The 18,481-nt window shown below is 41.8% G+C and overlaps 1 protein-coding gene across 1 annotated transcript; it reads left to right on the top strand.

The window, feature by feature from the left end:
- The first annotated feature begins 4,362 nt into the window (after positions 1-4,362).
- Positions 4,363-12,573, top strand: si:ch211-214e3.5 (zinc finger protein 518A). Its single transcript, XM_048234015.1, has 3 exons — positions 4,363-4,847; positions 5,826-5,940; positions 7,782-12,573. The coding sequence occupies exons 1-3, from the start codon at positions 4,363-4,365 to the stop codon at positions 10,230-10,232; spliced, it is 3,051 nt and encodes a 1,016-aa protein (XP_048089972.1). The 3' UTR covers positions 10,233-12,573.
- Positions 12,574-18,481: the final 5,908 nt, after the last annotated feature.

Below are 18,481 nucleotides of genomic sequence, written 5' to 3'. Positions count from 1 at the left end.
TGTAGTAAAATATCCTGATACAGTGTATGTGTAGTTGTTTAGAGTGGGGGAGCTTCTGAATGCTCTGAAGTGGACAGAGCTAGATAGGGTGTCTGTGTCAATTTATGCTAAATTCACGAATGCAAACAGCGCGCCTTTTGGCCGCCTTTTTCACAGCTGTCTGGGGGACTTGTGTGAATCGTGCAGATCCGACGAGTTTTTCTTTTGGGGGGGGGGTTGAAGTGTCTGATTATAATTTCATCAAAGTTAATTCTGTATTAAAATGACTACATAAACACATAGCCTACCGTTACAGTCCATGAAACATAGGAAGTGTAAGACAACACTATAAATCAAAAAGCTGCGCACGAAAAAAAATCAATATAGCACTTTCGTGATCGTGGGATTGGTCATGGATATTCCCCGGCTGTTGTTACCCTGGGCGCCACTTTCGGCCTCTGGCCTGCGGGCTCTGACTAACAACACCGCGGGGAATATTTTAACCTTGTTTGTTGCGTCCAGTCAGTTTAGTTCAGTTCGGACAGACTAGCAGTATTTTGTCCTGTAATATTTTAGTAGCAGCCTAACGTTATATCCAACTCTACCCCCTTTCCAACGTGTAGCCTAATGGTAACATACTTGTTTAGGCTAGCAGCTTGTTGACGTCTAGTAGCCTAATGAGCCGCTGGTCTAGGCTTTTTCGTAAATGCAACCCCAAGTGACGAACTGACTTATTTTCAATGACACCTACCACATAAGGGCGAGAAACTGATGTGTGGCCTTATCCTAACAGACAGACCGCACTACTGTTGATACATTTTAACTGTACATTTTCGTGCAGAATTGAAGTGAACTATTTTGCACTCTGTTATGATACTGTCAGGTCTAGGGTAATACTATGGCTAATATATGCAACTTTTCATTTACAGAATGAGAGAATTTGATGAGAGTGAGGCACTAACAGTTAAGAAAGTGGATGAGGGTTGTAAAACAAATTGGAACTGGTCTTGGTTACAGGTTGAAACGGAGATTGAGGTCAAGACAGCCAAACACACAAATTCAAAATGTCAGACTTTTTCAAAAAAAATTGAAAAAAGGGACATGCCAAATTTACTTTCTGCATGAAAGAGATTAATTATGCTAACAAGGGAGTGCATGCTCTGTTGAATCACTGCCAGAGTGCTATACACACAGAGAGTGGCTACCATCATATCTACCCAGTGTGGCCCAGCTCCTCTGTCAAGACAAGCCAGCTACCAGCCAAAGTCAGGCCCCAGCAGACAGAATAAGGGAAGGAACTGGGACTGTGTATTTTCATATTTAACATTTTTGTGTGAATAGGGTGAGCCCTGGATGGCAGAGGTGCAGTGGCGATTCTAGACATTTTTAACAAGGGTGGCACTGGTGAGGCACTGATTAATTCAAGGGTGGCATGAGGCAAAACAACCAGATAAACAGAAACAGGCTCAAGATGTGAAATTAGCACAAATACATTAGGGAAACCAGACACAAACACCATACTCATAAATTGAAAGAAAAAAAAACACAAATACCTTACTCTCACATAAAATGTCTTTGTATTTGAATAAAATAATACAAACATATTAAAGTTAATTATCTAAGTTGTCTGTCCCTTGGTATGAAGGAGTGTATTGTGTACTTGAGCAAACATAGTTAACGTTGCAGGGCAACCACATAACCGGTTCCATGTGTTCGAATTGGATGACTAAAGTTCTCAAGAAACTTGAGGTTGGGATGAGTGTGTGAGCAACCTACATGTTACTTATCTGCCTGAATCTCAATATTCTGATCACAACAACTGTGGGCAAATTACAAGTCAGCACCAGTGCTGCATTCATTGTTTTTCACTTTTATAATCACATCACCAAAAGTAGGTTATTGGTTTTACCAAAAGTATTTGGCAGTATTTTTAAACTACAAACCTATAAAGTATTTTGATACAAAATACGATGCCATTTTTTTCCAACTAAATAAAATACAAATTTGTATTTTAAATACATCAGACATGCCTATCCCTGGCTGTTGGCTGCAGTAACTCAAGCTAGGTAGTACTTATTGTTTTGTGTTTATGTTAGTTTTGATCCAATTTGACAGCTTTACTATGTTGCCCACCCAAAATTTCTACCAGCCCACCCAAATATAGTAGCCTAGCCTAGGTTAGAACCAGCCCTGCCCTGCATGGAGACATATTTTACGATAATAATGGAGAAAATGTTAGCAAAACTTTAGGTTTTTGTTAAACGGAATCTCCCTCCCTCATTCATCTATTTGCGCAACAGCCCACATTCTGCGTTCAATCCAGAGAGACAAGTGAAATAAATGTTTGTTTTTTTCTTTTAAGCGGACATCGCCATAGGCACGATATTTAGGCTACCTCTGTTAGGCCTACAAAAAGTTGCAAATTAAGGAGTATTTCCTGATCGGGGAAACCTTTCGGTCTGCGGTTCTATAATATCAATCAATTGTGCCGCAAATTAACAGACAGAAGTGGGGCGTAATTTAAATTCATGGCTCCGTAGACCAGCAATCTACTTGTCGAGGAGGCTCATAATTTGAGAAACGCTGCAGATCATAGACAGAGAAAGCTCTGGGAACAGAACGCAGGCATATGATTTTGTTGTCGCGCACTACTATGGAAAATGAACTTTATAAAGACTGGCTCGGCCAATAAAAAAAAAAGGAAAAAGTATGCCAGATGGCCAGTCCAGCCCTGCGTTCAGGAATTATTTAATTATTATAAGCAAAAGTGGAATGTGCACAATGTTTCATTTATCCCTCCTGATCGGGACGAATAAAACAGGTATTGGGGATGAAATAAGCATACAGTTTAGCCTAAGCTATGTAAACTTCCAATAATTTCAATATTTTAACAAATGCTTGACTGGTTGAATGGTCATACAGGTCATCAGAATATCGCTACCTGTAGCCTAGATGCGACGAGTGTAGTGAGTAGGCCTAAGCTTGATGAACCATAAATGAAAAGTTTTCTTAACATTACATTAGGACATTATTACCATTAAACACTTTTACAAAAGTATAGGCCTTTAGCCTACAGTTAACACTTAATGACCTATCAAATGTCGGCGACTTAAGTGTGTGATTTAGATAAATAGGCACTGGCAGATGCAATAGGTAAATAGATATCTTTGCGTGTTAGCACAAGCAGTAGCCTGTAGGCCAATAAAGGCAAGCGTGTTTGCCACTTACATTTCTGACGTCTGATACTTCAAACTGCTGCAAGTGCATCAAGAAAGGTCCTGCCTTAGACCGTGTTAATGGCCAATTGTAGACTAAGATTTGGGGGTGGCCAATCGAATCTCAAGGGTGGCCTGTGCCACCCGGAGCCACCCCTCTGACTCCGCCCCTGCAGAGGTGGTGGCAAAATGTAATTATATGATATTTCCTGTGTGGGCGTGGGCTTCGATAATCTCACTCCTTTTTGACCATACCTCTGTTTGCATCCCTGTAAATTTCTCTCACTGGTATTTCATACCTAAATGTGGGCATGAGGGGACATTTTAACGCATTATTTTTTTTTTTTATTGTGACGAAATTCTGAGCCAGAACCAGTAAATAGCCATTTAACTAAATGTCCATAAAATGTTGGCTAGGAACACTTCAGCTGCTTGTAGATTTTATGCTATATTTTTGGTGCAGCTTTGTTAGTTTATCCATCAGCAGGATGCAAAGCTATACTGGCCCAATATCCATGAAAGTTAAAGGAAAGTAGAATGGGCTAAGTAAGAGCCCATTAAACTTAAGGTATTAAACTTGTTTGGTGTCACTTTCGCCAACTTTGTGAGACATTTGGGCGTGAATAGTTACTTTGATTTATTTTGTCGCAATTTGTTGTTAGAAAGCAACATCAGTGAACTCCTCCTGCTGCGCTAGCAATGAATGCAGCCAGGTGGTGGCAGCATATCTTGTCAGAAGCTTCCACGAGTAGTAGCATGTTGCTACCTTTCCATTGTCAGTCATGTTGGAACTGGCAACTGTATTTGTACTCTCTTATCAGACTCCTAGGCTAGGCTGCAGGGACATGCTGATAGGCTCTAGAGGTGTTCTGTGAATGTACAACATGTGTACTGTCTGTAATGCAATAAGCAAGTTTTGGAAATTCCAGAAAATGTACCATATTCCCGCAGTTCATGAACTATACAGAGCATACTGTTCGGTTCTAGAATGTGCCTGTGGTATCCCTATAATTTGAACAAAAAAATGTCCCAAGCTAGCCCGTAGAGGTTTTATTGTAGTTATTCTGAAAGTATTCCCTTGGGAATGAGATGGTTTAATCATTAATTTCATTGTTTAATTTTTTGTTTATTTGTTTGCTTTTTTATATAGAAAACTGTGAGTGGAAACATGGAAACTGATGTGGCGATGCCCGATGATCCTCCAGAGAAAGATGAGGGCAGCAAAGACACAGAAGAAGATGTAGAACCTTTAAAAGACTGCAAAGACCTTCCCACAAAAGAGCTCTCAGAACAGCTTCCAGACGGGCAGTGTATTAACCAGGATGGACAAGATGAAGCATCCTCTGAAGAGGCAGGTACTGATGACTCGCAAACAGCCAGGAAAGCCTCCAAGAAATCACCTTGTAAGATGCAGCAGGGGGCTGTTTTCTCTGGGAAAATACTCAGCTTCTGCTGTTCTGAATGCAAGGGTGACACAACCTACAGCCCCAATGACTTACTTAAGCATTTTCAGGGATCTCACAAGGGCACCCTCCCCACTTATCCATGTGACTTATGCAGTTTTGTCACCAATGAGTTCTCCTCCCTTCAGCGCCATCGCATTGGCCACCGGAACCCTCAGGTCACATGTGAGATCTGTAATGACGGTGTGCAGTACTCCTTGCTCTTGCTTACTAGACACTATATAATGTGTCACAGCCAAAACGGCCACTTTCGCTGCGAGAAATGTGAATTCTCTACAAGAGATGCAGGCACGTTTGTGCAACACATTCACCATCACAATGAGGGAAGGCACAAATGTGTTAAATGTCAGTATGTTAGTTCTTCACGCAGGGAATTCCAGAGGCATCTTTTAGTCCACTCTGCAACCTTCCCCTTTACGTGTCACTTTTGTGGTTATGGAGCTGCACGAAAAGACTATCTTACGAAGCACATGGCTACAGCCCATTGTGAAGAGAATGACCGGAAAAACAAGTGGAAAATGATGGAGGAGAAACAATGTGTGACCTCCCCGCCAGGGCTCAAGCTTCTGCTAAAGAAAGGCCCTGTAGCAGGAGGATCCAGAGAGCCACAGTGGATGTCAAAACTCCATACACTTCCTGGTGTAGGTCTTTTGGATCAAAATGGTAGACTTTATAATCCTGAGAAAACTTTGGAAGAAACCCAGCAGTTTCTTGAAAGGGCTGTTAGAGTCAAAAAGGAAAACAATATGTGGATGAAAAGTGCAGTCAAGACAGAACCTCAATGCTCATACCCCTCCTCACCAGCCACACCCCAGCCCAAACCACCTGAGACGGACAGTAGTCAGGGTTCGGGGCTCCTCAATCCTAACAATAGCAATGGATTAACCGTTCTCATGGTCAAAAATAAAATCTCTATCCCCCCAAATTGTACCACAAAAGTCATGGGGTTCAAAATGGTAGATGGCAAAAAACATTTAGTTCTCAAAGTCATACCAACAAAGCAAGAACCATCCTCGCACTGTGAGGGAGAAACAGAATTGGACTCTCAATCTACTGATGATCATGACACAACTAATGGACCTAAATATCCAGATTCTTCCGATGATGGAGAGAAATCATACAATTCCCCCTGCTCTGCCATGTCTTCACCACTTGGTTCTCTTCACAGGCCAGATTCTATGGAATTTAACATGATGGGATCAACAAAGGACCTTGCCAAGCCAATGAAGAGTATTGATGTGGATAATGATGCTGATGATGAGTTGCCTATGGAAGTGGAGAATGTTGGAGATGCAGAGCAATCTAGGACATGTAACAGACAGAATTGTACTTTACAACATAAAAACTGTTTGGAAGATATGCCCTTTTCTCAGTGTGAAAGCACAGCTTCTTCCATGACCAAAGAGTCAAAAACTACTGTGCATCCATCAAATGGAGAGATTCATTCTGAGAACAGTTCAACTTTTACCAACCTCTCCACTGAGAAGTCCACTGTAGAGTCCTCACACTTGGACGGACCTTTAGATTCCATTGAGAACAAAGCTCCAACTGCACATTCCACTTTGAGCAAAGCTACATTTTCAGATTCACTGACTGGAAGCAACACACCTTCAGAATCACTGGGGAACATTGGTGCAACTTCACATTCCTTTGCTAATGCAACCACAACATCTAGTCCATCGTCTCAGACAAAGCCTTCACATTCAATAGAAAATGATATCTCGCCTGTAGATTGTCCCAAAGAGTCAGTTATGGACACTGATTCAAGGATGGAGTCAACTCAGTTAGATGCCGTTCACAGTAAGGGCACATCTGTTGATGCAACTGTAAACAGTATTGCATATTCACATTCTACTGTTAATGAGCCCACACCCCCAAATAGTGAGATTACGCCCTCAAATTTAACTGAGCATGTAGGAGGACCTTCAGATTCAGCCAAGGATAAGGCCACAATCTCAGATTCAACTGATAACAAGGACACGATAGCAAATTCAATTGAGGACAAAGCCACTCCTCCAGATTCAATAGAGGCTAGGGAAACTCACTTAGATTCAGTTGAGGTTACAGCTGCACCTCTAGGATCTGTTCACAAAGCCACATCTTCAGATTCATTTGATAAGTCCATAGTATCAGAGTCCACTGAAGAGACTGACAGATTTGATTCAATTGAGTCCAGAGATTCAGAGATCATTGCAGATAAGAGCAGATCTTCAAGTTTAATTGAGGATAGTGCCCCACCTCCAGATTCAGCAGAAGATAGGGATGCTCCTTCAAAACTAGTTGAGGACAAGGTCAGGGTTTCAGAATCAGATGAGGACAATGATGCAACTGAGGATTCCATTGAGATTATACCTTTAAGTTCAGTTGAGAATAAAGATAGAACTTCTGATCCAATTAAGAATAAAGGCACACCTTCACATTCAAGTTGTGATAAGAACACACCTTTAGTTTCAACTGAGGAAAGAGACACAAATTCAGGTTCACCATGCAAGATCCATTCTTCTGAGCACTTTATGGAGAAAGTCATGCTTTCAGAATACAGTACAGATAATATCAAGCAGTGTAATATGATTGCTGTTGCCTCACCTACAGATTTAGCTGAGGAAGCCAGAACTTCACAATCAACCACAGCCACAGAGTCGGCAATGTCTCAAGCTGTCCATGCTGTGGAGGAGACCATAAATGCAAATTCCAGTGTGAAGGAGGCCAAAATGGCAGATCTCGCTACTGAAAAGGCCATGACCTTGCAGTGTACTTTGGAGGAACTCACACCCACAGATTTAAGTATAGCTGATATAAAACCGTTAAGTGGATCAGAAGAGCCACATGATCTTTCGGCTTCTGCAAAGGATGAAGTTGTGCTCAATGAGGCAGTTAATGCAAGCCCTGTTCTTGATACTGTACCATTATCACTAATATGCAAAAAACCTCCCTCTGACTCAATTCTGCCCCCTGATAGAGTAGTTGAATTGCCTACTCCTCCGCAACTGTCATTCACTAGCAGCTCAAACAAGAGTTTTAGTGAAATATCCGATCCTGTGTCTATCCACAGATATTCCACTGATGCAGACACATGTCAGAATATTAAGAACAGTCCCCCTGTCTCTGAAAGACTGCCAGATAGTGGCGATTCAGAGACCCCCTCTCTCTTGCTACACACTCCAAGAGCCAGTCCCCTGAAAACAGCCAAACAGCTGCAGTTCAAAGTTTCAGTGAGGAACAGAACTCCCAAGAACATCTTTCTAGCTGTACCAGAGATGATGACAAATCCACATGTGAATCGCCCAGTGGTAGCAAATCCTCAAAATTATCTTTAAAGAATGAATCTGGTCCTCATACAGTTCCAGAAACGGACACAGTTGTATTAGATGCTGACAGTAAGATGTTGAATTCTACAATGAATTCGCCTAATCAGGAAGTCTACAGTTTCCACAACTACTCCAAGGAGACGTCTGGCAGTCTGGCTAAGTCCCTTTTGTCAGATGAGCAGAATGGTGGACAGCCTCATGAAGGTGAGGAAGTTGATGAAGAGGACTGCAGTGATCCCAGGCTTTCTGCTGAGTGGAGCTTGAGGCTAGATGCTTCCCCTCCTCAAACAAGCCGTTGTGAAGAGGAGGAAGTTGATGGGAGTAAATCTCAGAGTGCAAATGAGGGTACAGCTACACTTGAGAGAGTGTCTGACAGTGACATAGAGGTGGATGAATGCATTGCTTTGGTTGATGAACCATCTCACACTTTGGAAAAACAACCCAACATGCAAAGTACCCCATCTGTGTCAAGTAAAGTTGAGGAAGATGCCATATCTGTTGGTCAAAAGGGACCTGGTATCAAAAATGATGTAGCAGTCTTGGGAAGAATACTTGAAAAGCACTCAGATGCTATAATAAACCACCAGCTTGAAAAAGAGAGAATGGGATCCTCTTCTGTAGCCTATGATTCTGTGAGGCCCACAAAAACCACACTAAAAATCCTTCAGACACCAGAGGGTAAACAGCAAATGTTTCTTCATACTCCAGACAACCAGTATGCTGTGCCAGTGCAGCTCAAAAGTGCACCTGGTTTCAAACTCATAACTAAGTCATCTGCATCCAAAATTAATGTATCTTATGTCCAACCTGGAATTGAGAGATCAACTAAAACCACTGGGCTTGCATTAACTCTAAGTGGTGGCAGAATTGGTGCTGGAGGTCAGCCCTCCAGTGGTGGGGACAAAGGACCTACACATTTGTCATCTCTTCAGCTGGGAACCAACAGCAGTGGAGGACATTACCTTGTTAACTCTGCATCTTTAAAAAGTCCTATCTTCCTGTCAGGCACTGTTAAGTCTCCTTCTGGGGAACAGACAACAAATAGGCCACCAACATGCTATTTACTCCAAAGGCCACTTCCCATTAGCCCAGTCGCTGGGTGTTCTAATCTTGACCCATCAGGTTCAAGTTCTCAAACCCAGCAATCTTCCCGTCAAGTCCTGGCTATGCCTGTGAACCCAGCAGACAAGACCAGTCCCATTCAAACAGGGCGACAAGCATACCTAGTCAGGTACATCTCTCCTGCCAAATCAGGAATACTGCTTAATAATGCAGAAGGGAAAACTGCCGGTTCAAACACGCAGTCTAATGAAAGTGGCAGGAGCAGGATGTTTCTTAAAATTGTCAGGAGCCCCAATGGCACCAGGTTTCTCTCTGGTGTATCTGGCTCTTTGGGCAAAAAGCCCATTTATCTGGCAACGGGAGGAGGTCTTCAGTCCCCATATTTTCTGATGTCATCGAACAAGTCAATAGTTAATATGTCAGCTGGACTGAAAGCCTCAAACCTACAACATGGCTCCAACCACCAACAATCCATGGCATCACAGTTGTCTAAGACTTTGCCTCAAGTTCAAGAGGATGGTATGATCACGCATAAAAAGTCCCGCCACCTTCTTAATCAAACCCGAATGAGCCAAAGGAAGAGGCAAAGGAAGGCCTTGTTTGATGACATGTTTGAGACCTCATCCAAAGCAAGGAGGCTCTCCAACAGATCAGAGAGGGAGGAGCCGACAGAGTGGGCCCCAGTGCCTAAGGATGTTGAAAGGACACTCAAACTCTCACCGTTCAGTGCATTTCAGCAGATTAAGGTTCCCCGTCAGAACCAGCCTGTGGTGGTGCTCAACCACCCGGATGCAGACATCCCTGAGGTGGTGAGCATCATGAAGTCTGTGAACAGGTTTAAAGGCGATATCCTCAAGGTGGCGCTCTCCCAAAGAACTGTCCAAGCCCTCTCTGAGCTGAGCCTCTCTGGCGTCCTGAGGCCGAGTCCTAACACATCCAAGTCTGCCATGCTGCATGGCACAGCGAGGGCTAGGATGTTTGGGAGCACGGTCAGGGAGAGGTTCATCCTGAAACTGAAGTTAAAAAAGATGAGCAGAAACAAATATGAGGTGGTGCGGAAGTCCTCACCCAGCGGCTCTGCAGAGCAGCCGTCCAGTTTTTCCTGTTGGTTCTGTGGTAGAATGTTTAACAACCAAGAGGACTGGATAGGTCATGGTCAACGTCATCTGATGGAGGCAACCAGAGATTGGAATAAACTTTTTTAAAACCATTATAGAGCCCATTGATTGGGACAAATGCCGTCCTTTTAAAAAAAAAAAAAAAAAAAACTGAACAGAGACAAGGAAATAACTTGTTTTTTTTTTTTTTGAACGACTGATAATCTATTGTTTTTAATCTATAGTTCTCCATCCAGAAGCTTTTATTTGATATATAATGGCATAGAAAAAAGAGTGTTGTACCTAAAATGCATTTATTTGTATATAATCCCTTGTATATTTAAATTTTAAACATTTGTGTTTGTACAGATGTGAACTGTGAAAACTGGACACACTGTTTGTTAAAAGTGCGCAAACTTAGAGATCACTGGCAGAAAAAGAGGGTGCTGTCTGTCACTTTAATGCAGACTATTCACAAATTACTCAGGTGATTTCATAATCTCTGAATGATCCAGTTTGTGTATTTTTCCTTTAACTGCATTGAGAAGACATAATTGCAGTTTGTAGTTATGGTTTAAATAGATATTTGCCCACACAATGAGACATAAAGAGACTTTTAAATTGTGGTGTATAATTTGATGTATGTCCCATCTTTTAGCCTATATTTTAAACAAACCTTGAGAGTATAATTGTATGGTTTATTTGTCTTGCATTATGGGGAGGAAATTACTAAGAAATGAAATGCTTTCCTGTGGAAACAGTTAGTTGTAAACAGTTATGCCCGGAAAAAAAAAATTACACTGTATTTGGATGTATTTCCTGAAGGTCTTTTTAAAATATTTTTTGGTGCCATGCATCTACTCTGAGCAGAACCTTCACATGGGCCCAGTGTCATATAAAAGTAGCAATACACAATTTTTTGCATTGTTTTCAACTTGTTTGTTTGCTTTTAAAGTCACATCTACTTTCACTTCTTTTGGAAATTTATTGAAAGCTATTGCTCTTTTCCCTGTTTTCTTGTTGTTGCAAGAGGAGCTAGCAGTGGCGTGAGTTCAAGAGAATGTTCTCAGATGCACATTGTCCAACAAACCTCATAGGGCCCACCAAACACTAACCATTAGATTTTTTTCATGTCTCAGTGCCTGAGTGTACCTCGAAACCATTCAAGCTGGGTTGGATGTTAATGTGCGAAGCTGTATGTTATAACCTCAGCTAAATAGATGTTGGATATGAGTGGTCTTTTTTCATACGGTAAAAGATAGGCAGGCTTTGTTTAAACCCAAAGAAAAACTGACTTCCCTATACATCCATAATGTGTTCCTGATCATTTTATGCCATGTGGTGCTTCATTAATTTCTGTGAGATTTTCAACTGTATTTCTGTATGTGTGGGCTTTCTCAGGATATACCAGCTCTTTTCATATATATATATAAATGCCAACATGTAAGGTGCTTTCTTTGTTGAAAAAAATCCTAATGTCTGTTTTTTCTAAAAAACAGGCCTCCATATTTTTACTTTCATACAACACATCCAGAGCAGGTTAATTGACACAAGTAACTTGTCATTAAGAAAGGAAAATAATTCTCTAAGTTATTAAATAAGATCTATGACTCCTGTGGATTACTTTATCAAATTTGTTTTATTTGAATGTCCTGTTTTGAACATTTCAGAAATATTTGATTGCTTGTGAAAGTTCAGAAGTCCTTTGGTCATAATTATCCAGTTACATTTGACATTAACAAACAGAAATCATTCTCTGTACCTTTAGGTATAGCTTGCATTTGGTTGCTCAGAATTGTATGGATTTTGGAAGCTTGAGGTGTTTGTGCTGTAGACCTAACATGAATGTGACATTTTAGAACGTTCACCACTGATTTGATTCCACAGATCGCTCAAGTAGATGTGGTGGTTTTTACATAACACAAAGTGGTCATACAGTAAAATTGTTGTGTTGGCTGAGAGAAGAACAACCACCATGTACAATTTGATCATGAGTCACTGTCAATATAAGTGTTTTTTTTTTTTAATTTATACTTAATGCTTAATATAATTCCTGGGATATGATATGGTTCACACAATTCATAATGCAATTTTCTTTCACTTCCGTTACATGTGTCTTTCTCTCTTTCCTAAGTCTTCTGACAATCACTGTAACTGACCGTTGATGTACTGTACTGTTAGCTTGCATACCTTGCAAATATCAGAAGTCCCAGGTTAAACCTATTAACCTTTGTCTGATTCCTTTGGATTCAGATCTGCACTTGGCACCCAGATAAACCAAATTTACAACTGTAATATTTCATGTAAGGTTGTTGACATTCATTGTGGTCTGAGAAACAAGTTTATTTTTGTAAACAAAGTGCCTAAAATGTGATGCACCAGGTTGACACTATTGTACTGTAGTACCTCCTCTTGCAGTTCTATCCTGATTAAATGTAAATACTTTGAACTGATTTGTCTATACATTGTTTTTGGTGTACCATGTTTTTAAGACTATGCTGTAGTCTATTAGACATATGTATTATTTTGGAAATTGAGACATTTTCGATTTACACTTAACTGATAATCGTGAGTATGGTATTTTAAGTGAAGATGAAATGCAAGGATGTATTTCCACATTTTTGCTTTAGATGGCAGCACAACATTGATATCAGGAAGGCATTGTCAGTGGATTCATGGCAATAGCGGTAACCTATCATTGCCCCATAAAAGAGGTGAGATATCCAGGGCTGTATGCACTGAATATGTAGAGAATGAACACTGTTAATATGTTCATACCATAACACTGGTTATCCGGAATACCCCGCACATTGAAAAATATGCTGTACTTGGGTCTTTTTTTTACATGTATGGTTGAGCATATAGGCACGGTTTTGTTCCCCCACTGCTAAGGCATTCTCTTTCAAATGTCTGCATGGAGGCTGGAGGTGTATTCTGTTTAGACGTTGAGACACTTGCTGCCATCCCTCACTCAGTTCTGGCAGTCAGCGAAGGGCACTCAGTGCATTTTTCAGCAAAGGGTGCACAGTGCTTTTGTTTTTCTATGCATTTGTACATTTTTACCATGGTAACAGACAGCTCTGATTAACGACTCACGACATAATTAAATACCTGTCGATGGTATTATTAACTATTTATCTCTTAGCAATGAACTTGAATCAATGAAATGATTGTAGCCTTCTGCAGTTAAGTGCTGCAACACAGAATTACCCACAGAGAACTGTTATCACTAGACTCAAGACGTAGAGCTGTGAGTTTGGAAGTAAACACGATTGTTTAATCCATTAGCATGATTGACAGATCAGTTTCAGTCAGGTGACTGTGTGACTCGGGCTGGGCACAGTGAAGTGAGAGCCAGCGAGCAGGTCTGAGACGGGCATCGAGCGAGGAGACAGTTCTGCAGGAATGTGCTGCATTTAAATAGGTCAGGCAAGAGCTGTCTTTGGACTGCTTATGACTTCCTGCCACTGAAGTGGTTCAGGCCGTTGAGTGGCCTGGGGGGAGTAGGGTGGGAGTGGTGTATGTGTGTGTTGGGGGGGAGAGGGTTGTGGGGAGGTTTGCTTTTTCAATGAGAATTGAAGCGTTAACATGCAGAAATGTGTAAAAAAGTAGCAGGACTATGGGAGAGAGAGAGAGAAATCTGGTGTGGTGGGGTCTTTCTTGTGGGGCATTGAGAGCCATGCTGTTGCATAGTGAACGGAAATTGCAAACAAGGGGAGTCACAACAATAATTCAAACCGAAATGACTGCAGCCAGTCTAAATAATGCATTATATGGAGTGAGTCACACAAAAGAAATGATGACCCTCTTTATTTAATCTCTTTCTTTCCCTACAGACCGCAATCCTCTGTTCACTCCTTCCATCATTATCAGACGTATTATCACAGTCATGCTGCAATTTTATTAAACGTTCAGAGAGCATTTTTAGATTGAACGAGACACTGTTAATTATTCAACTCTATTGGTACTGCGCAGCACTAACATCACATTATTTTATTTTACTCCATAGTATAGCCATCGTTCATCATAAAAGTCGCATGGTTTCACTGGTAATGCGATGTGTGTGCGTCTTATCTGTTAGTTTCAGTGGTTAATTAGAGCGATCCACATGAAGGCCTCTCGACTGAAGCCACAAAGGGCCGTGATTTATGGTGACTAATGACAGTGCCATTTCGATCACAGGGAAAATATGTCCCAACAACGGTTTAAAAAAAGATGACTTGCATTCTGAATGAAAACAAGCCTCTTTCACATGTGCCACTCTCATCTGTTGGACGTGAGAGTCATTTGCCTCAACCCCCACCTTGTGCCACACTCCCCCTGCCTTCCTTATCTCTCTCTCCCCCTCTCTCACTTTCTCTCTTGGTCTCTCCCTCTGTACCTATGTCGCTCTCCCTTGCTTTCTCTTCTCTTTTCTTCCGTCCCTAATATCTTCTGCCAACTGACACTTGATGTTGTACCGCCTGTCCACAACCATTCTGCATACACTGCAAGTAAGCTGGGTCAGATACACATAGCCCATCAAATCTGTGCCCACTGTTGTGTGAAGAAGACCCAAAATAAATGGGTCATCTAAATAAATGATATGATCAAAGGTGAGGTGACTATGTTTCTATTATATTTCTTTGCCTTCATCTTCTTCCCTGAGCCTTGGCTGATCTATATTTTAGCAGCTGAAAGACACGCAGTAGGGCGATCATCTGACAGCATTCTGAGTGAGATGGAAGGATGTAGAAATGGATTCTGAAGGTTATCTCCACCATTTGGAATTGCTTGTGTGTGAGAGAGATAGCAAGAGATAGGAGAGATGCGGTCACAAGCAGAGTCTGTTTGCAGTTTTGTTGAAGATTAAGGCCACTGCATTAGGACTGCATGGAAGCTCTTCCAGGCTGCACCACATTGATTGACAAGCCTCAAACTTTGGTGCTACCAGGAATTTCAGTCAGATACAGAATGAGTTTTGTCCATGCAGCCAGGACCTTGAACAACAAACAGATTTCAAGTTGGCAAACCTTCAGCTAGGCATTTAACCCTCTCTTCCCACCAACTAGACAAAGGTTTATTTTTGACCCCTGACTGTACACTTAAAGCACACTTCCAAGTAGTACTACACAGCATAATGTTTTAGTATATTTCATGAGCCCACATTTTTACAATCACATTGTGGGATTGTCTGTACAACAAAGAAATTAAATGGCATGATGTGTGATTGAATGCAGAACAGAGAAACATTAAATTAAGACGTACTCCTTTGGAAAGAAGTGTGCACAGAATATCGCTTGACATCCATGTGCTCACTGCATCACACAATACATGGCTTGGCACAATGGCCCAAACAGACTGCCGAGGCGGAGTGTGAAGGTCACAGTGTAATAACATTTGGACAGAGCCGGCCGAGGCGTTCCAGCAAATCTCATGTCTGAACCGTCTAAATACGGTTGTATTTCCAAGATTTCCCACTCTCTCGACGTCTGGGGAGCCATCTTATCAGGATTCAGCCGCAGACAGTGCAAGCCAATGCAAATCCCTCGTAGACATCACAAGAGGAGCACAGTACCCAGAAACAAAGCGAACACGTTTTGAGTGGGTGAGCTCAACCTTCACAAGTTAATGAATTGCCTGGCAATTATGTGAGCTGCTAATCACATATGTTATGTGTTACCATGTTATTTGTTATGTTGGTGTTATGTTAACTCTTATTTCTCCAGGGATCTATAGAGGGACCTCGACAGTCGCCCACGTGGCTATTGTATGTATTTGCCACTTGAAAAACTTGTAGTATTCAACAAATGTCCATTCATGTGCCTTTTCCCTCTATTTCCCTCTCATTTTATTACTCATTACATTCTATTGACATGGGTCTGGTCTAGACGCTTACTTATGGTCTGAGAATGTTTGCTGCTGGTGAACTCATCAAATGCGAATTGCTATTACATTGCAACTGCACTGCAATCCTCCCCATTATTGAAGAGACTAAACTGAACGTCTGTGTTTCTGTCAGCCTCCTCTGGGCTTTGTGGATTAGAGCTGTTTCCAGCAGAGGGCAAGGGCAGGGGAATGGGATGGGATGAGATGACGCGATGAGATCTGAAGGCACTCATCTCCATGGAATATTTAACCGACAGCAGCAAACACTAGCGCTCGTCCTTCACTCTCTATCTCTATCTCTCCATATCTCTCTCCTCCTCTAATCTCTGCCCTGCTCTTCTCATCTCCTCTCTTTCTTGAGTCTACTCGTCTCTTCCCATCTCTGCACTTCATCTCTTCCCTCGCTCCTCTCATGTCTTCTTGTACTTATTGTTATATTATTATATTATTAGACTTCTTTACTTCTACCTCGATTTGCTCTCATCTCCTTTTATTTCTTCTCTCTCTCTCTCTCTCTCTCTCTCTCTCTCTCTCTCCTTCTCTTTCACTCTCTGCCTTCGTTTCCACCCGCCCAGCCTTAGTCAGCTCTGTGGCCAGAGTAGATTTTGCTGTCTCCATTTTACTCACTGGAGACTTCCATCTCTCCAACCTGCGCCCGTTTGGGTAATTTCTTTCCCCTTGATTTGAGCTCCGTTCGTTTCTGTTCACTGTCATATCTCATTTAATGCTGCTTAGACAGACATATGGGAACCTGAGGAGGTGCCTCCTCTCCTGGCTAAAAGTGTGTCCTCCTGTAACACTGCGTCAGAACTCCAGCCTCCGCCTGGCACCTACTTCCTGGTGCTAAGGTGTGACATCACGCAGAGCGCTGACTCAAATGCTGAGGCTAAAAATCCACCTGACAAATCTGTCCTCCATCACAAACAGTCACTTTGTCTGTTCCCTGATTCTACCTCTCTCTCTCTCTCTCTGCTTCTCCCCCTCTTTCTCCTGCTCTCTCTCCTTCTCTCCCTCCTTCTCTCCCTTCCCCACACAGATATACCACACACCCAATCCCTCCCTGTTTCACCCTCTAGATTTTACCCTTCTCTATCTCTGTTGTGCAGCTCACAGCCTCATTCAACCGCCCTGACTCCCTTTCCCTTTTCTCTCTCTCTCTCTCTCTCCATCTCTCTCTCTCTCTTTCTCTCTCTCTCCATCTCTCTTTCTCCCTCTGTCTCCTACTCCCCTGATTCCTGCAGCATGGCGGCAGTTGATGTCAGAGTCCTTGACAAAGGGATCAGCTGCACAGAGGGGGCTGATGAATAAACAATCGGCCCAAGCGGCGCAGCCCTGGAGCCCAGCGACGACTACGCCGATGATGATGACGACGACGACGACGACGACAATGACAATGACAGCACCTACCCCACCCCCACCACAAAAAAAAAAAAACACAACCATTGCACATATTTCCACACATATGCACATGTATAAACAGCATACTCACACAGACATGCACTCTCACAATGTGTACCCCTGTATGGCCGTGCGTGTGTAGATGTATGTACATTGGTGCATCTGTCCATTTACTGTTACATGTATGAATATGTGCACACACTGTATGCTTCCACACACATGCACTTACACTCAGATGTTACAAGACAACGTAATGGATATAAAGATGGGATTTAGAAGTATCTGTCACGATTAGACCTCATGCTATCCTAAGATCCTAGGTCATCTGCTAGCATTATGAGTGGTTAGGAGATTGCTAGAATAGTTGCTATGTCCTCAAAAACAGTGTGTAAATGAATATTGAGGGAGTGGTTTGTCAAGGAGTAGTGGAGGTGAGATTCAGATACACGACATTCTTTCAGCTATAGGCTACTTTAAGAAATTTCTACAGGAGCAAAATCTGACAGCTATGGATAGTCTATTAACAGTGAGCAATGAGTGGGTAGATAAAAGACCTTCAGGGGACACGATCTGTTAGTAGTGGTGCGTAAATGGCATCAAAGGCTACAGAGGAGCCTAAACAAATACAGATAAATCAGTCAATAACCCTTTGTGTATTGTGTTGTGTACTGTGCATTCATTGCATGAATGTATTTTTTGTATCTATGACTAGTGCAAAACAATAACCAAATCCTTATCATGTGTGTACATGAGAAATTGCCTTGTCTTGCCTTGGATTTTTAAAGCTTATCATTTCCCTGATGAGAAAATAGTGATACTGAATACTGGAAATATCTGACTTGATTAAAACAGTATCTAGGATGAAACATCTCCATAACAAAACATTTCTATAGAAGGCCTATAATGTTGCACTTATAAGGTTTCTGTAATGTAATGCTGTGTTTCATTTGTAGTTATGTTCTGAAAATGCATTTTATATGTTTCTTTTTACTAAGGTTTTCATAGTGTTTTCTGAGTCTATGTTTTGATGAATTTAAAGTGGCATATTGCTTAAAAGTTTGATAGAAATTGACAACACAATTTGACTAGGG

The sequence above is a fragment of the Alosa alosa genome, chromosome 22, assembly GCF_017589495.1.
Source record: "Alosa alosa isolate M-15738 ecotype Scorff River chromosome 22, AALO_Geno_1.1, whole genome shotgun sequence".
NCBI classification, from domain to species: Eukaryota; Metazoa; Chordata; class Actinopteri; order Clupeiformes; family Clupeidae; genus Alosa; species Alosa alosa.
Note: the sequence above shows the minus strand (reverse complement) of the source record. Positions and strands in the feature narration are given on the sequence as shown.